Source organism: Myotis yumanensis, unplaced genomic scaffold, assembly GCF_028538775.1.
Source record: "Myotis yumanensis isolate MYYU_CA2020_CCGP unplaced genomic scaffold, mMyoYum1.0.hap1 SCAF_16, whole genome shotgun sequence".
Lineage (NCBI taxonomy): Eukaryota > Metazoa > Chordata > Mammalia > Chiroptera > Vespertilionidae > Myotis > Myotis yumanensis.
The window spans coordinates 20,797,919-20,818,216 of record NW_027223767.1 but is presented as its reverse complement, the minus strand read 5'-3'; the positions used below and the strand labels follow the sequence as shown (position 1 = coordinate 20,818,216).

General features: G+C 56.0%; 1 protein-coding gene across 9 annotated transcripts in view; it reads right to left on the bottom strand.

Annotated features, from left to right (window-relative positions):
- Positions 1-3,522: 3,522 nt before the first annotated feature.
- The window catches only part of MYO18A (myosin XVIIIA), a 95,714-nt gene continuing 78,938 nt past the window's right edge, over positions 3,523-20,298 (bottom strand). For 5 of the 9 annotated variants that reach the window (XM_070394375.1, XM_070394377.1, XM_070394376.1 and 2 more), the window contains 9 exons: positions 19,456-19,572; positions 19,188-19,271; positions 18,611-18,748; positions 16,453-16,638; positions 15,949-16,088; positions 15,126-15,170; positions 11,854-11,979; positions 9,360-10,666; positions 4,779-4,869 (listed from right to left, as the gene is read on the bottom strand). In XM_070394375.1, the coding sequence (XP_070250476.1) occupies positions 9,364-10,666; positions 11,854-11,979; positions 15,126-15,170; positions 15,949-16,088; positions 16,453-16,638; positions 18,611-18,748; positions 19,188-19,271; positions 19,456-19,572 (2,139 nt within the window). In that variant the 3' untranslated portion in view covers positions 4,779-4,869; positions 9,360-9,363. Of the gene's footprint in view, positions 4,870-9,359; positions 10,667-10,981; positions 11,039-11,853; positions 11,980-15,125; positions 15,171-15,948; positions 16,089-16,452; positions 16,639-18,610; positions 18,749-19,187; positions 19,272-19,455; positions 19,573-20,298 lie in introns of all 9 variants that reach the window. The other 4 variants (XR_011468437.1, XM_070394380.1, XM_070394379.1 and 1 more) reach the window with 4 other exon arrangements.

The following is a 20,298-nucleotide window of genomic DNA, read 5'->3' as shown; positions in this document are numbered from 1 at the left end:
AAAGCCAAGGGCCATGAAGCCTGAAGCTGATGCAGAGGTGCAACCGGGCTTTGGACCGAACCAACCCTGACAGACTTCGCGCTGGGAAAAGACGTGCCTCCCCCCATGGGGATCTCACGGCCCCCCCTAGTGCCACCATTAGGCCCCTCGGTTCCTCACCGAGGGTGATGCGGGTGGGGATGTTGGCAGCATTGAGGGGCTCCTTCAGAACTTAGGAGCCAAGAGGTTCTTGCCACCTTGTTTTACAGATGGGGAAACTGAGGCCCAGGAGGTTAAGTCCCTTCTCCAAGGTCGCAGTGCTCAGTGCTCGGTTGAGCAGGTATTATTTGTCTGTTTTGTTTTGTTTTCACCAAGGCACGTGGACCCCACTCTGTAGGTGAAAAGGCAACAATCCCAAAGGCGGCAAAACCTGGTCCACTACCAAGCAAGCCCGGGACTGCCCACCAGGCTGGAGGCTTTAGGAAAGAATACTTCCTGGGGAAAGATGAAAGGAGGTGGGGTGGCAGCCAGGAGCAATAACAAGCAAGGACAAATGATCATAGACTGGCCTGGAGTGTGTTGCCATGTAAAGGTGACAAAGTGTTCCAGCTTCCCCGAGAACCAGCTCGGAGGAAATAAAAGGGGAACAGGAAGGATGAGGGTTAGATTTAAGGCAGCACTTTCTCCCAGGGGTGATAATGGGGCCGTTTATTCAGTGACCAAGGAAGGATGTGGACTCACCCGACTTCCTCCCGCTTCTGAGGCCACTGGGAATCCATCTAGCCTCCAGTCCCACTCGGGCCTGCGTGGAGGACGGGAATGACAATTGACTGTGTAAAGTCCCCACCATTCAGGTAGGAGATGCTTTTCCTGGATGGGCCCCCTGGGCTCTCTGCTGAGGGTGAGGACAGCAGACATGCTGGCTCCAGGGCCCTGGGGGGAGAAGCAGCCGTCATGGCATCTCTTGCAACACACTCCCTGCCAAATTGATTCAAATTGGCTTGGATATGAACATATGATTAAAGGAGCGGCGTGATTCATTTATCAGGAGAGATTAAAGAGCAGCATCTGCGCAGCCTAGCTGGGGGACAATTAAGGAGCAAATCGCTAAGTGTCTGTGCCACCAGGCATAGGGGCGGGGCATGGGGGGAAGGACAACTGGTATAATTTGCCAAGAGGACACAGGGACAAGAGGAGGTAGTTGGGGTGGGGGAAGGGAGGGTCACTTCGTGCAGCTGTTGTCTCCGGGCACCATGGGGAGCCTCACAGGGCTTTGGTCCTCACCCATGTCCAAGAGTCAGAGCGACCCTGAGGGGCTGAGATTAGAAAGAAGAATCTATTGAGGTGGCTTTGAACTTGGCACTGGGACAGATTTGCTGTCAGTTTGTGGGACTCACTTACAACTTAGGGACCAGAGCTACTTCAGGGTGCAGGTGAGGGCAGGAGCTTACAGGGTGCTGAAGGCGCACCCAAAATGAAGCAGGGCCTTGAGGATCCTGCAGGCCCCTGGGCTCCCCTGGGGAATTGGTGCTGAGGGGATTGCCTCCTTCCCAGCCTGGAGCCCAGCACCCTGGCCAAGAGGCTGTGCTAGAGCTTGGAGAAGCCTTGGTCAGATGAGGCAATGGCCGGCTTCCCTAGATAGCCTGGCATTTCCAACCACCACCTCTCTATCCTTGCCTCAGAGCCTTTGCTCAAGTCCTTTCTTCTCTGCATACTTGTCCCAGCAACACCTACCTGTGGCAATGCTATTCTTTCTTCCCACCCCAACTCAAATACCATCTCCTTTTACTTTAAAAAAATATTTTTATTGATTTCAGAGAGGAAGGGAAAGGGAGATAGAAACATCAATGATGAGAGAGGATCATTGATCATCTTCCCCCTGCACACCCCACACTGGGGATTGAGTCGGCAACCCGGGCATGTGCCCTGACCGGGAATGGAATTGTGACCTCCTGGTTCATAGGTAGATGCTCAAACACTAAGCCATGCCAGCTGGGCAGATACCACCTCCTTTTAGAAGCCTTCCTAGTCCTCCCCCCTCCTCAGTGAGTGTCTCTGCTCATAATATGCTCAAAGCAACTCTTTTGTCCTATTATGTCTCATGTAACTATTTTCACGTGGGTCTGCCCTAGCCCTAATTCACGAGCTCCTAGAGGACAAACACTATAACTTGCTCCTCTCTACTCACCCACAGCTTGCACATATTGGTAAGTGCAGTACATATTTTGTGTCTAACTTCTCAGAATATCCGCTTTAAGAAAGAAAGGACCTCATCCATCCCCAGCACTTAGATCAGTGCCTAGACCACAGCAAGCAGTTATGAAATATTTGTTGAGTGGATGGATAATATAATTGACTGTTGAGTCAATTAATAAGTGAATAGTGTAAGTTTGCTGACTTGAACGAAGCCCCTCTGTCCCAGGCCAGGCTATTGGAGATCGATGCTAGACTTTCCAGTGAACCAGAGACCCGAGTCCGTGTGTGAACAGAATTGGGATCTTGTTTTGTAGGTGGCAGGGACTTTGTCATACTAGTTCCTGAAAACAGAAAACGCACCAAGGTCTATGCAAACAGGAGTAAAAGATGTGATAGAACTGAACATGAGGGACCAGTAGTTTAAGAAAAAAGTATATAAAAATAACTTTGCTTTTACTACCTTCTCTATTCAACCTTGGGGGAAAGTGTCGAGAGGCAGTCTCAAGTTTAAGATGGCTCCATTTTACACTTCTCTCCCACTCATTTTCTCCCTCCTTCTCTTTCTTGACCCTTTCTGGGTAGCTGATATCACCAGAACCTCAGCATTAGAGAGAGCTGTCTGATATTCTTTCCCGCCTACCTGTCCAGACCAGGGGAGCCAGATCAACCAGCTGTACCAAAATGTCATGGGTGCAGGGGTTGTAACTGGTCACATTACAGAAGGTAGAGGAGGAGAAGGCTTGTAAGTGGTCACATGACAGAAGGTAGAGGAGGAGGAGCAAGCCATTTGTTTCTAGTCCTTCTGCATGAACTGCTTCTTGGCTTCAGTGAGGAGACCAAGTGTCAACTGGGGCAGGAAGGCAGAGAAGCCAGAAGTCCCAGCCTGTTCAAATTGCCCTGTGGTCCATGGGGCTGGACAGAGTGCTGTCAAGTTTTGATCAAAAAGTCATCTTTGGAATGACTAAAATTAAACTTTAAAAAAATCGAATACACAGGGCTTGGATTCCTTAACAACAACAAAAAGTTAGAGCAGGCAGGATCTCTGTAATTGGTGAGACTTAACAGAGGGACCTCAACATTTCCAAGTAGAGGCCAGGGGAAGATGAGGCCTGGTAGCTGTGCCAACCTGAATTACAATCCACAGGCTCTTCAAATTAAAAGTGGGGCTTGTATCTCCTCTGACCAATCCTCTCATCTCACTGCCTTGCCTGCCCCAAATGACCTGCCAAAGGTCTCCGAGTGGCTCTGGTCTGAATGGCTCTGGTCTGATGTAGGAGATCCCTCCCAGGTCCCCACCAGAATCTTGACTCTGCTACCCGATGGAACAGGCAGAAAAATGGGCAGAGCCAGGAGGAAAAGGACGTTTATTTCCATACATCAGGTAATCAGGGAAGAGAGAGCACAGCCCAATGAATACAAACCAATTGCAGGAGAGGGGACAGCAGATGGGAGCGGCGCCAGGCACTGCTCTTGGGCCCCCAAGTTTGGTGATGTTGGAGGGATGACCTTTAGTGCCGCGGCTGGGACTGTCAGGCCACATGTTGTCATGTCTAGGAGAAGTGTTTGTGTGTTGGGGCGGGGGGCAGGGTGATTGGAAGAAGAAAAATGACTTAGGCTCAGGACACAGGGTGAGGACCCGTGTCTAATACATATCAGTACTGACCCAAACTTCCAGCTTTAGTTTTTCTGATCACAAGTCCTCAACCCAAGGCCTTCCCTCTCAAGTTGAGCTTATGGTCCAGGCAACTTGGACAGAGCGGGAGGGAGACAGTGCTTGGTTAAGCCCCAAACTGGCGTAGGTGGAATGGGTTTACTTTTAAATAGGTCATTGCACTTAACACGCTGACGAGCTGACGAGGAGGAGGGGCTGGACGTTCCGGATGGTACATATGCACCCCGGTCTATGTAGGTTTGCTCGGTCCAAACCCAGAAGCACCTGGAAGCTCTGCTTAGCTGTCTCTCCAGCTGCACAGAGAAAGGACTGCTCTCCGAAGTGAACATGGAGATGAAATTCCCCTCGTCATCCTGGGGCCCCAGCTGCCACCACAGCCCCCGCCCACACTCAGGGATCCAGCTGTGTTGGAGAGGTTGGGTATTTAAATTAAAAAGTAAAAAGACAGCAGGCACTGAGAAGAGAAAGCCCTCACCCCAAGCCAGGGGGAAGGAATTGCTGTTCCAGCCCCCAACTCCGCCCCATGGACCCAGCAACCGAGAATGTCCCAGTAGGCGATCTGTCCACTGTCCCTGAGCAGAGGGCTGAGATGGAGGGCAACTTGCTGGCTCCATGCAGTGCTACGCCACCTGCCACTGCCCACAGTGGCCCAAGGTCGAAGCCAAGAGGGTGGCCTGTTGGAGGCAGAAGGAGCAAAAAGTTCTCTTATCAGAAACTCCTCTTGCCCCACCTCTTCCGTGTGGAGACATCAGACCCCACAGCCTGACCCAAGAGGGCCAGGTGTGTCTCCTGCAGATCAGCAGTCAGGTGGGGAGACCTGTGCCCCGCTCTTTCCTGGGAGAGGTGCTGTGGCGGCGGCAGCCCATGGGCTGGGAGGCTACGCGTCGGTCTCCGTTGGCTTGGCCTCTGTGTCGCTGTCACTCGGGTAGCTGTGGGAGTGTCGGGGCCTGGACGTGCTGTCAACAGGGTCGTGCTCTTCATCTGACCGGTCAGGGGCAAGGGACTTCCAGTAGCTGGTGGGGCTGCAGGGAGAGAGGAATGAGGTCACAGAGGAACGATATTCCGAATCTTCAGCACCACAGCCTTTAGTCCTGGGGAGCCCCCCGGCCACCCAAAGCTGTCAAAGCCTTCCCCAAAAGCCACACATTGAGAAGTAAAAACCTCCCCTGGCTTCCCCAGAGGATATTCAGAGTAGTAAGAGAAAGGAGCACATGGTCTCGACTCTGAAAACTTGGAAAACTCCAAGGAAAGCGATGCTGTAGAGCAGTGGGTCTCAGACTTGAGTGCGTAAGAAATCAGCTGCAGGTTCCTGGGTCCTTCCCCTGAGAAATTCTGACTCGCTAGCTCTTGGGTGGGACCCAGGAATTCTGCATTTTTAACTCCCTTCCCAGAAGATTCAGGTGCAGGCAGTCCATGGGCCACGCTGATGTGGAGACTGAAGGTCTGGTGCTCACATGACTACAGCTTGTCTAAGGTAAAGTTATTCCTGAAAAGATTCCAAGAAGGAGGGCCTTGACCCACTGAAGACTCCCAGATCCGAACCCTTTCTCCTCATCAGGTTTTCCTAAGGCCTGTGAGAATGTCTGCCCTTGACCATGGCATCATCGACCTACCATACAGAATGGAGACTCAGGATGTAGAAGCTGGCAAGACCTCTGTTTCAGGGTGGCACAGATGTCCCTTTCTTGGCACCATAACCCAGCCCCATAGAGCTTTCCTCAGGCCGCTGAGAGCCTCCACCCATATCTGCCCCCACCAACATGTTGAGCAGCATCAGCCCTGGATGGAGCAGGCTCATGGCTTCAAGCAAGGATGGAAACTCATCTTCCAGGTCCGGTATCCTTTTCTTTTCTTTCTTTCCCAAAGCCTTCCCCTATCCCACCCCCCACGTGCACCTCCACTGCCTCTGCCAGTTCAAGTGCACTATCATTTCAACCTTCTTGGAGAAAATGCAGCTCAGCGTGGCTTCACCCCTACCAGTGCCCTGCACCCAGCGGGTCCCTGCCTGGTGCTTCCAGGGACACAGCCCTGCTTGCAGGTCCTGGAGAGCTTCCACTGGGCTAAACGGGACTTCTGTGATCTCTCTGCCGACAACTCTAAGAATCCGAGGAGGGGCCTTGTTTACCAGTCCTTTCAAGGTTCTATCCCCAAACCAAAGGAGCCAGAATCAGTTCTGCATGGATGCACTACACTCTGTGGTGAAGAAAGGATTTGGCCACTGAGGACTTCCTGTGTGAGACACTCCCTAGGCGCTCTGGGCATGCTATGTTATCTGCACAACAACCCCTGCAGTGCCACGAGGAAGCTGGTTCAAAGAGACAGAGCATCTGGCCCAAGGTCACACAGCCAGTGGGTGAATTCGAACCTGGGACTCTTAGACCTCAAAGCCTTGCCACCAGATTGGGTGACCTGAGGAGAAAACAAGACCAAAGCGGACTTCTCCCGCTGGCCTGGGTGAGAGGCCGGGGTGTGTGTGAAGCCAGGGCTCTCTCTCTCTCTCTATCCCTCCCCGGGGAGAAGGAACAGCCTGATAAAATACATGTTCAATTATGCAAAGTGGTTCAGGAATGGGGCAGTCTCCTTAATAGTTATCGTATTTCTCATGAATGAATTACCATTTTTAACGGAATCACAATAGCACAAAACACATTTAATACAAACTAGACTGAACATAAATGAGTCTTACTTTGATGGGCCAAAGGCACTTAAGGACGCTGGGGTGTCTCAGGGACAAAATTATAAAGGCCAATGATGGCTACGCAACGTAGAAAAAAAATTGGGGTTATTTTAGCTCTCGGGTTGTTTGAATTCTAAATTAGTGGGTTTTATTTTCATTTTTTAGACACAATTTCTGGGCATCCACTGCTGAGGTCTGCTGTTAGGCAAAGGCAGGACTGGCTTTGTGAAAAGTCAGTGGGGTTATTTTGTGGGCAGAGGTGGGGGCGAGGCAGATACCAGGGCTGACACTCAGATGTTAACTGGGTGCTGCTGGAGAGCCTGGGGTGCTCCTTTCCACTCTCACCCCTTCTCAGAGTGGGGCTGCAGCCCCCCCTCCCACATTGCTGTGCGGGCCAGGCAGACCGTTGGCAAAATGACAGCCAGGTTTCAACACTGTTCTATCCGACTGCTGGGCAGTGGGGAGGGGGTAACTCCATGCCTCTCTTCCCTGCTCTGTGGAGCCTCAAGACCCCCTTGCTCCGACCCTGGGTGCTCTGTAGCCAGTCTCCTCCGAGGCTTATCGGCTGCAGCTGTCAGAGAGCCTACAGCAGGCAGCCAGCCCCCTCCCCAGGGCAAGAGTCAGGGCTGGCAATTTGAACATTTTAACCAAATTGTTTAAAAAGCTTTCCTCCTCACAAGCCACTGTCTCCTGCTCAACGCTGTCACAAACAATTTGGTACATAAGCTAATTCCTGCCGGGCGAGCCCAGGGTGGCAGCCTCCTCCCCTTGCCTTAGCTACGATGCGGTGCATTCGTGTTCTGAATTCTCGCTGGTCCCCATCGCCAGATGGGAAGCTAAGCCACCACTCTGCCTCCGCCCCCACTCTTGGCAGTTTATCCATCCAAAGCCAGGACATGCTGCGTCCAACTAGGTCCTCCCTCCCCCGGCCCTTGTCTCGCCGGCTCTGTATTGGTTGGCTGGCTGCTGGCTTGGTGCCCACTCTCCCCGCAGTGAATACAATCCTCCACGGAGGTGGTGGTGTGTAGGGTTTCAGAACTACTCCTGTTTTCCCGGTGGACAAGAGGAACTGCGCTGGTGGCTGGGGGAAGAAACAGGCTTTCTGTGTTTTTGTTCTTGCTGGTGGTGGAGTCAAGGGTTGAGAGCACCCACTGGAGTCTGAAATCCACGTTGTTGGCCAGTGTGGGATGGCCTCCCTCTGCAGGTGCAGTGCTCAGAGGGGCCTGGCCCTCTCTGCTTTCCTCACCTCCCTCCATCGTCCATCAACTGCCTTCCTGTGCGGGGGCAGCAGGGCACCCCCAGGGCTGCTGAGGTGGTAGACATATGACGACTCCTGTCCTTTCTCACTATGGAGCTGTCATGGCTCCCCAGTGCAATCGAGACACTCCCTGCTCTTCCCAGAGCACCTACAACCATCTGCTACCTGGGGGCAGTGACAGAGCAGTGCTGAGCCCAAAGGCTTGGTTTCAGAGCAGCCCAGGGCCCAAGGAATCCGAGTTGGCCATGAGCCTGGTTGGGTTCAAGTTCCATCTTCCCTGTCCGGCCGCCCCCCCCGCCAATCCCATCCCATCCCATCACCATCTCCAAACAGCTTCGGATACTATTCACTTCCACTTGCTCCATCCCTTAAAACAAAACTTGGTCCCTTCGGTATAAAAGGGACAAAGTCAGTGTACTCCTCAGCTGCTCCGCTGCGCAAGCCCACAAGCATGCGACAGGTGTGTGTTAGTTCATGCATCCAGGAAACAAACACCCGTGCCTCAGGGGGCTGCGCTCTGGGGCCAGGCCTCCTGGGAAGCAGCAAGCTGGCCCTGGGAGGGTGCCATGCTGGTACCGGCTTCACAGAGGCAGGGTGAGCCAAATGTCACCACCCGCCAGGGGAACTGGCAACAATGGGATTCCAATGAGTCAGTCTCTGCCTTTCTTTCGAGGTGGGTGTGCGGGCAGAAAGGGCCTGACTGCTAGCTCTCCCTCCCCACAGGGAGAAGACAGGGGAGGCAGGGAAGCCGGGAGGGGGCTGTCACTCAGCCGCTGCTAATTTCTATTCATTAAAACTTTAGAAGATGAGCGGAGATGAGGTGACGCCCATGCGTGGGCTTCTTCAGGTGGGAGGGGCGGGGAGAAAGTCAGGCATCTCCGGGTCTGCTGCAGGGTGCAGTACTATGGGGGCGGGAGTGCACCTGGCACTCCTCGGCTTGAGACCCATGCCAGGGAGGAAGGTGGCATTGCAGGGCCGGGGACAGCTGAGCCAAAGACCCCATGAGAGCTGGTGGCCATTAATGCATCGATCCAGACCAGGGGGTCAGCTGGGATGGGCCCAGCCTTTTGGGGCCACAGACAAGGGCTCCTATAGGTGTGCTGCCAGGTAAATACTTGGCCCCATGTGCTCTGCCTTGGGCTGTATGGAGGAGTGGTTAAGGACAAGTTGAATCGCCTCCACTCAGATCCTGGCAATATCACTTCCTGGCAAGTGACTTAACTTCCCTGAGCCTCAGCTTCCTCTTCTATAAAATGGGGCTAATCAGACCTTTACTATGGGATTACGGTGAGGATCGAGTGAATAAAGCGTGCGAGGTACCTAGGAAGGTGCCTGGCCCAGGGTAGGACACGGTGAGCGGGAGCTCATTGACATCACCTGCACGTTCAGCTGATTGGGCTCAGGGCTCTGAATGACTAGCCAGCTGAGCTGGCCTCTGCCCTCTGGGGTAGCCCGGAGGCTCTCTGAGGCCAGGCCTGCCCGAGAGGCATCGGGAGGGGCTGAGGTGGTGGCAGGAGCACGTTAGTTCACACCGAGGGGCACACGCCATGCTGCACTGCACGCCAGGTGCCACCTACTGCACTAGTCGCTCTCGGGCCGGTACAGGTACCGCATCATCAGGCTGTCCACCTCTTTCTTACGCTTCTTCTCCTCCTTCCGCGACGGCCGGGGCGCCTGCCCAGCCTCCTCTTTTTCCGCGGCTGGGCCCTTCTTCACGCTGGAGCGGCTGTGGCCTGAGACCGTAGAGCCGCTGGATGATGAGGACTCCGACTCCGACTCCGACTCTGTTCTCTTTCTCCTCGACTTGGACTTCTTCTTGCCCTTTCGCGAGCGCCCCTTCTTCCGCCGCCTGTGCTCTGAGGAATCCTCGGAGCTGGAGCTGGAGCTGGAGCTGGAGCTGCTCCTTCTCTTGCTCCTGCTCTTGCTCCGGCTCTTGCGGCTGCTGCGGGACCGGGACCGAGAGACATCGGCCGCAGAGGCTGAGCGGCGGATGCTGGTGGCCTGCTCGGGGGACTCCCGCTGGGCGCTCCGGGCACTCTGGATGCTCTTCCGGTCGTCCTCGGAGTCGGGCTCTAGGCTGGTCCGCTGGAACGGGACGGGTTTGTAGCTCAACACCTCATTGATGGCAGCCTCCAGGTCCGGGTCCAGGTAGGAGTGGCGGCTGACGGAGCGGGTGCTGGAGCCCAGAGGCTCCTCCGTGGTGGAGGCCGAGATGCGTGGCTGTGGCGGCACCGACAGGCTGCGGGCCAGCGACGGGTGGCTGTACTGCGAATGCGCCTCACTCAGGGCCACGCTGGCCCCGTCATCCCACTCATCCAGGCAGCCCCGGCCCAGGGACAGGCGGGAGTCAGGGCTCTCCCGGCCGAGGCCCGAGGCCCGGCCCAAGGAAGGGCTGAAGGTCCTGGACAGGCTGTCCAGCCGGGAGGCGCTGCGGCAGGAACTGGGGGAGCCCGACAGTGAGATGCTCATGGAGGAGCGGGCCCCATCTTCGCCCGAGCCACACCGTGTGGCCGAGGAGGCCCGGCTGACAGGTGCAGAGACGGTCGAGGCCCCGTCAAAGTCTGAGCCCCACCGCTTCTCCAGCCCCCGGCTGGCACGGCTCCCGACCGCGGAGAAGATGGAGCCACGTTCACTTGGCTCCTCAGACCTCCTGCCCTGGCCTGGTTCCCCCCTGGGGCTCGGGCGAGCCTTCCGCGGGGGCCTCTCGGGGGAGGCGGCCCGCTCGCTCAGGGTGGTGAAGAGTGACTCTGCGTCCCCCGTGCCCCCGATGGAGTCCTTCAGGGTGAGCCTCTTCCGATAGCTCAGGGAGCTCAGTGCAGAGGCCGGCCTCTCCTCCACCCCCTTGCCCTCCTTGCCCTCCTTCCCGAGGGTGCTGAGGGCCGTTCTGAGGGAGGAGGTGCGACCGGGGAAGAGAGAACCAATAGTGGATTAGGGCCACAAGGAGAGAATGAGAGAGAGAGAGAGAGAGAGAGAGAGAGAGGCGCGTTAAACCTAGAGAATACAGACGCAGGGGGAGGGAGGAGAAATCGGCAGCAGCCCTGGCAAAGTGGCGGTGAGAGCGTCGGAGGAAATGAAGCAAAATAATTTGCGTCAGTGAAAATAGCTTCATGGAGAATGTCATGTAAATTAGACTATTGTTCTATTTCATCACTTTTCCCCCTCTAAAACGTTTAGTTCAATTTATTTCATTGTCAACTACCTGGAGCCTCGTGCCACGCAGCGGTGAATGGCAGTGGGGCGGGGAAGGCAGCGTTATCTGCAATAACAAAATGTTGTTCGGCCGAATAAATTAAATCAATTAGAAGGGGCCACTGGGTGCCTGTGGTGAGGGGCTGGGCTTGGGAAGGAGCCTCAGGAGGGCTGGAGAAGAGGAGGGATTCCTTTTCCTACCCAGCCCACCTGCTGTCTTGGAAGGAGGTGGGGTGGGATGGCTCTGAGCTGGGGAGGAGGGGGAAGGGGACACAGGGAGGGTGGGAGCAGAGGACTGCTCTCCCTACTGCCATGCTGGCTGGCAGGTGAGGGATGGGGAAGGCAGACCCCTGGATACCAGAAGTAGTTGTCTGATCAGGAGGCTGTGAATGGGCTAGAAAATAGGGGAGCAAGCCTACCTGCCCCCCACCATGGGTGTGAGCAGAAGCATGGCGGGGGGTTGGGGGGCGGCAGTAAAAAGGTTAGAGGAAGGAGAGGATGGGCAGAGAAAGTCCACGCTGTGTCTGTAGCAGTGACAGGGGAGTCGGAACCAGGGCCTTTGCTGCAGCTGCTCCTGCTAAGACCTCCGACGGCCCAAACTATCAGGCAGTCCAGTCAACATTTGTTGAAAGTGTAAGTGGGGATGAAGTTAAACCTACACCAAACCAAAGCCCCGAGCCTGGGGCACCGCAGACTCTGACTAAGAAGAAACCGCGCCTCCTGTGCTCATTCCACGTGCAGGGGGCCCCCGAGGCCCCTCACCCTCATGCCACGCCACAGACGCAGGAGGCGTGAGGCCTACCTCTTTGGGATAAAGGCCTACTGCTCGTCCAGCCTGGGGCGTGGGTGGCTTTTCCTCCCCGCTCCAGGCCACGTGCTCACCTGGAACTCTTCAAGCTGCCATCATCGGACGTTGCCTTGGAAGAAGGCCCCTTGTTTTTCGACAACCACGACTTGACCCCGTCGACCCGGTCCTCCAGCTCCGAGTCCACATCTGAGTCGCCCTCGCTGTGGGATGAGGAGCAGAAGGGTAGGCGAGGCTGGGGAACAGGTGATCACCCGCTGCCCCGCAGGGAGCGCTGAAGGGGCGGCAGGTGTGTCTGGGGCAGGGGTGGGATGCAGGGTGGCATGCGCATCAGTGAGTCAGGGAGAACAGAGTGGTTAGAGAGAGCGCACCGTTCATCAGAACCCTGGCCCCACTCAGCAGGCCGCCCTGTTGACAGCCACCAAGACCCTGAGGAGCATGGGGGCACCTCCGTTCCACTCTGTGTGACCGTTCAGCAAACCAACCCGGAGAGAATGATAAGGAGCCCATTCATTCATCAATGACACCTGGAGGGCTCTTGGTTAAAAAGAGGAGTCCTGGGCCCTTCAGTTACTCCCTGAGGCCTACTCTGCTATTTCTTATCTACCCTCTCCCCAAAATGTGGCTCTAGCTGCTATATTTTTCCATGCCTTCCTTGCAAGAGCTGGGCTGCTGGCCCTGAGACAGGAAAGAGAAGGGATGCATTGTGACTTTAAGTTAGCTTGAACCTGGAGTCTCCTGAGCTGATGGCAATGCCAAACCGGGCCCTCGAGGCCATATCCCCGACCCATCCTGCAACTGCCCTGGCCCTTAGGAAACAGAGGGGGCAGCAGCACTTCCCAAGGAGCTGGCGACAACTTCAGGATTTAAACTGCACCCTGAGACCCAGTCGGGTCCAGAAAGTCCCGGACAAGGGCTCTGTCTCTCCAAGCCCCCTCTTCCGCCCCTCAGACAGCCTCCAGCTCTTGCCCCTCGGTGCTTCTCTTGGCCAAGCTGGCCTGAGCCCTCTCTACTTGCAGGAAAGCCCAAAGGAGTCAAATTCTGAGGCCGGAGTCACGGCGACCCCTCACAGAGCAGCAGGGGCTTGGAGACAGCTTCCGAGCGAGAATACTCCCAGGATTCTGCAAAATGTCTGCTTGTCACGTTCCCCAGCTACGGATATGCTAGGATTTCTCCTTGATATAAATTTCCTTTCATCTGTGTCAACAGGAGCAGCCCTGTCCCTGAATTATGTTCTTGAATAAATAGCCACACAGGCGCGTGTGTGTGTGCATGCATGCGTGTACACACACACACACACACACACGATACCGCCAGACTCTATTCTGGGGACTGTGAAGAGAGCATGACTCGTGGGGAGGGGAATAAAAAGGCACATTTTATGGGCTCCCGTCAAATACAGAATTATAACAAAGACGAGGCTGACTGCTGCCCCGGGTAAACAGGAGTTTAGCAGACAGCCCCGTAACCACTAATGCCATCCCCGTGCCGTCCGGGCCCGGCAGATTTACCGTGGTGCAAGGGCCCCACGGAATGCCAATACCGCCTGATTTATACGCCCGCGCAGAAAACCGCCTCCTCCAGCTTCGCAGCCGGTAATTTATCACCGCCGTTCATAACCATATTGATTGCCTTTAGAAAGGAGGTGCTGTATGCATCGCAAAATCTATGTCTACATGTTAAAAGCGTTTCTGTATAAATCTCCCTTAATACCACGCTGTTTACTGCTTTCATTAAGGTTATGGCAATAACAACTGTATCTCTAAGTAAATCGAAACATTATTTTTCTGCCCGCCTTAGCACGCTCGCTCGATAACTTGGAGCTGAGGCCCAGAGCTGCTGAGGAAGGAGCCGCATCACCTCGCTGCCGTCAGCGGGAACCCAGCCTGGACTGCATGCCCTTGTGCGCCTGCGTGAGTGCCCGGGGTGTGTGTGTGTGTGTGTGTGTAAGCACCCATGTGTTGTGCCTGGCAATGATTTAGAATATGATCTTAAATGCACGTTTTATCAGTCCTTGAAGCTGCTACAGCCCAAGGATGGCGGGGCTGGTACACACAGGGGACAGACGCCATGGGCCCAGCATACGAATCGTCCTCCTCACATTCAGAGCGATGAGGCGGCGGAGACGCTGGCCTGCCTGCCCTCGCCTTCCCTGCAGTTTCAAGCATATAGATGATGTTTGGGCTCTTTTCCTTAAATAATCAAGCCCGTAAACAAACTCCAGGGGCAGGCAGGCTCAGGGGGCAGTTGAAATTTTAAATGGTTGGAATTAAACCTCGTGTCAAATACAATTTATGTCCAGGCTCATGTGCTATTAGTTAACTGGGAGCCAGATCGCGGGGGAACAAACAAACGGAGACAGAACGGCGGGGGATATTAATTGTGTGTGACAACCGGGCTCCAGCGGCCCTCTATCACTGTTACACACTATTACATTTATCATTAGCTCACGAAGTCCTCTGCACCGCCGCCAGCCCATCCTGGCCAGGGCAGGAGGCCTGCCAGGCGAGAGAGAGTGGGGGAGGAAACCCAACCCAAGATACAGGAACAATCTTCCCCGAAACAGCCGGTCGAACTTGGCGGAGGGTCACCCGGGTCCGCCCGAAGGCCTGCGCATCTGCACCTGCTGTCCGGCTCCCACCCAGAGCGAGGGAGACGACGAGCGGGTGGACGTACTGGGCTTCCTGCCACCAGCTCAAGGCCCGGGGCCTCCCTCTGCCGGACGTGCCCGCAGGGAGTAAAGTAAACACATCTGGCTGTGTTCCCTTCCCAGCCACAGCAGAGCGGCCGTGATTAGCTGCCTGAATGCTTTCTCCAAACAAGTGACTGCTCGATGCCCCTCACCTCCTGCCCTTGTCTGCCAACCGAGGTGGCAGACCTTGCAAAACGAGACATACCCCCTTCTCTGAGGCTCCAAAGGAGCCCCAGGATGCGGGCAAATCCATCCCAAACAGACTTTTCCCCAGAGGAATAGGCTGGGGAGGCGGCGACACTTGGTTTCGGAGGGAGGAGAGGGCTGGAGCTCAGGAAGGCAGACCTGCTACCTCTTGAGGCTGAGCTCTCCTTGCTGATGGAGCCCCCATCCTGCCCGCCAGGGCGGGCCGACGAGCCTTCCTGGGGGAACGCACCCTGTTGCCTCCTGCGCAGCCCAGCCTTAGACCCGGCCTCCCCTCAGGACAGAGTCAGCAGAGTTAGCGTGAGAGCCTGGCTCAGAGGAGATGCGAGAGGCTGTGTGTCCCCCCAGCCCCCCACCCCATGCGTCATGCAGCAGGCCAATTGGGGGCCAGTGTTAGGGGCGGTTAGACACCACGCCAGGAGAGGCAGAGAGCGCATGCCCTCCAGTCCTCACGGTTTATTTTTCCTTTTCTGATATTTTGTCACCATGTCCTGCAAACTGGAAACAGAAAGAAAATGGTGGGCCAGGGGGGCCAGAAGAAGATGAAAAAAATCAGGCAAACCCAGGTGGACCCCTCAGCTGAGGACCCCTCTTTCCTCAGCAAGAGACCAGAGGGTGGGAGGAGTGACGGTGCTGTCCTCAGAGGGAGGTCTGGGCCGCCCCAGGCACCTTTCCCCTGACACAAAGGAGCAGGTGCCCTGAGACCTGCCTGCAGGATGCGGCCCTGGCCCTCATGTAGGAAGGGGGCAGCTTGGGGGACGCTGCTCAGGGCAGCCCTGGGAGCCTCTCCAGGGCCTGACCACCCCATGCCCTCGACTGCCGGTCTGCCTGCCTCATGAGTTCCTCCCCAGCCTAAGACTACAAATCTCTCTGTCTCTCCTAAACCATTCCTCGGGTGGGTTTTATGAGAGAAAACCTCTGGCATGGTAACAAGGCACCACGGCCCTTAAATCTCCGCTCTCCCCAGAGCAGGGCAGGCGCCATCGGAAATGCAGCTAAACGGGGGAATAACTCATCCCAAACAGGCAGCGCCGGACAACCAGGTCCGGGGAGGCCCGGGGAGGGAGGACCGCGAGGATGAGGGGAGGAGTCTCACCCAGGCAGCACCTGTTCTGCCCTCGACAGGTCCGTGCTGGGGTCTGGCAATGAGGGGAGGGAGGCTGGTGGCTCAGTGACGGGCAGACAGAGGTTGTAACTGTTCTACCTGGTGGCCTGGCCCAGAGGCGGCCGAGAGGGCCTCCGTGCTGCCTGAAGCTGCCCTAGGGGCCCCTCTCACCTGTTGATGAGGTCCTCGTTCTCATCGCTCTCCATCTCATCCTCAATGGCGGCCTGCAGGTCCCCGATGCGCTTGAATGCCAGTTTTAGATCGGCCTGCAGGCTCTGGTTAGCAGCCTCCAGACTCTCCAGATCCATTTCCTAGGAGGGGAAGTGGGGAGTCCATCTACAGGAGGGCCAGTCTCTCGTCCAGCTGCCCCAGAGAAAGCCTACTTCGAGGCTCGCCCAGCCAGGCAGGAGCTACATAGGTGCAAGTCTACAGGGCTTTTTTGTTTGTTTGTTTGTTTTTTGCTTTGGTGTTGCTGGGCGGTGGCGCCTAGTCTCGCCTGATGGAGACTCCAGGACCACCCTTGGCCTCTGGCCTGCCCTCAGGGCTCCCTGGACTGTCCTCTTTCCTCCAATTCTCTAAACCATGGTTTCTTTGGGACCCCCCCCACCCACCAGCCCAGGGGTAAGGCGTCCTCAGAGAGCTGCCAGCGTGGGGCCCCAGGGTGGGGTGCATTACCAGTTCGTGCTTCTTGCGGCTTGCCTCAGCCTCCTTCCTGGCCAGCTCGCCCATCTCCTCCTTGGTGTCCCGGAGCTGCCGCTGCAGCCTCTTGTTCTGCTCTTTCTCCCGGTTCTCAGCTGCTGTGCGCTGATCCCGGTCCTCAGTCAGCTTCTCCATGTTCTCCTTGAGCCGGCTGGCCAGGCTCTGGACAGGGAGGCGGGAAGAGGGGCCCATCAGCCAGGCAGAGAGAGGACTGTGGCGGAACTCCGGAGTCAGGAGGTCTGGGGTCCACTCCGGCTCCACCACTCACTGGTGGGCAAGCAACTAAAGCCCTGTGAGGCAGCCTCCTTTGCCTTTCTGTAAAATGGGAGAATAACACCTAGTCCCTGTGGGTCTTCTAAGGACCGAGGAAGGTAAAGTAGGTGAGGGCATGGAAGATGACAGGTGCTAGCAGCATCACCCTCACTACTGAGGGGTGCCTCCAGCTGTGCCTGTCTATACTGACACCACGTGTGGGGGCTCCATGAGCAGCAGGTTTCCCTCTGAGACCCCGAACCCAGAAGCACCAAAAGCTACATCCTGAGCTCAGAGGTAAATGGCTTTACTGAGAATTCCCAGATTGGGAGGAGACTTAGCAGTCGTCAGATTCCTAGCACAAAGCCATCCCTCTAAGCCTGATGCATCTCTTCCCCCAGGAACATGAACACATTTATTCCTGCTGGGCCACAGGATGCTGAGCAGGAGATGGCCTGGAGACTGGGCAGAGGGTGGGGGAAGGACCCTGGTTCTACCCTGCCTGCCGCGGGGCCTCTGCCTCTCCGCCCCCCCTCTCAGTCTCTGTGTCTGTAAAATAATAGCGTGAGGCTATGTGACCTCTAAGGGCCATTTGTGTTTACTATTCCATGCGTCTAAACCGCAATACTGCCTTTCTGAGCAGAAGGGAAAATGAAAGAGAGAGCTGAGGAAAGGGACTGGGGCCCACGAGAAAAGGAGACAAATATAGCAGGTCTGTCCCATAGCCACCAGACCAGGGCCTCGTCTGCCCTTGACAGCTTTGTGACCTTAGGCAGCCTACCTAACCCTTCCTGTAGGTAAAGGCAGAACATGAACTATGATTAAGTCTCTTCTAACTCTCTCTAGCTCTCCTGCGGACTGTGACCCCATCTCGGGAGGTCCAGCCATATTCTCTTCCTAGGTCAAGGGCACCCTCCATGCCCACTGCCAGCCCACAGCCACTGCTTCCATCCCCACCCTAGTGCCTGCTCCACCGATGAGGGGTTGATGGGAGGTGGCAGGGGTGCTCCTCAGCACCCACATCCGTGAACACAGTTCTCATGGAGAAATGTGGGTGCTTAGACATGTGTCTACAAGCTCGAGAAGGACGAGAACATAAAAACAGGGCGAGAGGGGTGGAAACCCGGAGACAGAATGCTGCCTGCCTCTTTCTTCTTACCTGCTCAGCCAGAAAGGGAGGGAGCTGGAGCATGCTGGCTCCGCGACATTGAACAGAAAGGATTGATGGAGATTACAGTTGAGAGGAAGGAGAGAGAGAAAAAAGAAAAGAGATGAATAGAAAAAGGAGAAGGGTTGAAGGGAAGAAAATGAAAAATAGAGAGAGAAGAGGAATGGGAGGGGGAAAAGGGAAAAAACAGGAAGGGGGTAAGAAAGGGGAATAAGATTAGGGAGAAGAGAAATACAAAGAGAAGAAAGAATGGGGGGAAAAGATGAGAGGAGAAAAAGCAGAGACGAGAAGGGTGGGAAGAAGTGAGGGGAAAAGGGAGTAAAAAAAGGGAAGGGAGAGAAAGAGAGAGCAGTGAGATGAGAGAACAGGCTTCAGCCTCATAGAAGTGGCGCCATTCACTGCATATTTATGACCCTGCCAGAGAGCGAGTGAGGCGGACCTGCGGGGGGAGCTCATGGTGGAGGAAAATATGAAGACGAAAAGCTAAGCTGCTCTGGTCCCTTGGCAGAAAGTAAGCACGAAAACAGAATGTAAAGCAGGCAGGCTCCGTGGTGCCCAGAGAACAGGCCAGGCGGGCAGGGGAGAAGGCACCGCCCTGTCAGCTGGCCTGGCAGCTTGGCAGCGGCCTCTGCCCAGCCCTGCTCAGTACGTGTGGCTCCAGCTACAAGGGCCGCGCTGCCTGGTCACTGCGGACCAGGAGAAGTGTGCACCCACCTCCAGCCGCTTCACTTGGGTCCTTTCGAACTCCAGGCGTGTCTCCAGCTCTCGGATCTTAGCTTCCTGTCTGCTCACCAAGGACTTGTCCACCATGGACTGCTCTAGGAACTCCACTTGGCTCTGGAGGGCTTGTAGCTGGGGGTAGGGAGCAGGAGGAGAAGAAAGAACTGAGCCCACAAGGGAGGGGGCAGAGTCTGGGGCTGGAAAGATCACCATGGTGACCAGAAGGCTGAGGGAGGGAGGGAGGGAGGGATGCACAGGGGAGGTGGAAGAATGGGGCCCTGAGCCAGAGGCGTCCCCCACCTGGCCCAGCGCTGGCACAGATTTAGCCCTTTGGAGAGAAAGGAGAAAGCTGAGGACCAGGGAGGGAATAGAAATGTGAAACGAGGCAGCTGAAGCCAAAGTGTCTGCTATGGCGACATGGCTCCAAGCCTAGCTCTCTGCACTTGACGCTGCTCCGTGGATTGCCGATGGCAGAGAGAAGTGCTTGCTATCCCGGGAGCGTGGGGCTTCATCCCCACGTTTGGGGATCTGGGCACCCTCTCTCTCTCCCAAGGCAGACCCCGGTGCCCACCTTCTCCTGCAGCTCTTGCTTCTCCTTGTTGGCTTCTTCTAGCTGAGCCTGGAGGTCATTCATCTGAGCCAGGTCCCGGGAGGCCTGGGAAAGGAGTGAGTGCTGAACAGGATCCTCCATAACCCTCGGATGTAGCCCACTCCACCCTACTCTGAGTGCCAGGGACCGCAGGCACTGCCACCGCTCCCAAGATGCTGCTGCGCTGGGGACCTGTGAGGAGGGCAGAGCCTGCGGCACAGGGTGCGGCGGGCACTCCTGGGCCGGGTACCTGAGCCACAGCTGCCTTGTGCTTCTTCATCAGCTCATTCATGTCTTCCTGATCCTCCTCCAGCCGGTTCTGGATCTCGTTCTTCTCGCGCTGAAGGCGGCTCAGCTGCTCCTCCAGCTGGACAGAAACAAAGGCGGATCAGAGGGCCTTGGTCTGAGCGGGAGTCGGAATCTTCAGTGGGAGGGGCGTGGTGGTGACTGAGGCCAGGTCCCCCTGCTAGAGGGGGTTCCAGGACCAGGGCCATCAGGGAGCTGCCTGTCCGGCTCCGGGCCGGGGAGATGAGGGAAAGGGCTGTCTTTGCAGCTCAGGCCTACCCTCAGCTAAATGACAGCTGCTTCCTGGCAGCTCTTTGGAGGCTAATTAAAAAGGCAGAAAAGATCTGCCCAGAACAAGCGACCCAGCACCCAGGCACTAGCAGCCTAGGCCCTAACCTTGGTGCCCTCGGCCCCCTTCAGGTCCCAGGAAGGACCCCTCAAATCCTCGAAGCTCTTGTTTCCCCAGGGACGGCCTGCTCCCTGGCCTTCCCGCCCCCAGAGCCAGGCCCCTCGTGGGGGGAGGGGAAGAGACAGCCAACAGCAGCTTCAGGAAATGAATGAATCTATTAGCCTGTAATTCCAAACCAAAATGACTGCGTTGGCTCCTTCTCTGCCCCATCCATCTTGTTACCGGGCTGTGGGGAGTTGGGGAAGCCTCTGCCAAGAAATTTATTAACTCGGATTTAAATAAAATGGTAATTTTATAACAGCCTTTTTTAACACAATTAAGGAATTTGAATTACTCACCTGAAAACTGCTGAAAAGCACAAATGTCACGGGGATAAATCAAGCCTGGAAGATGGGCATC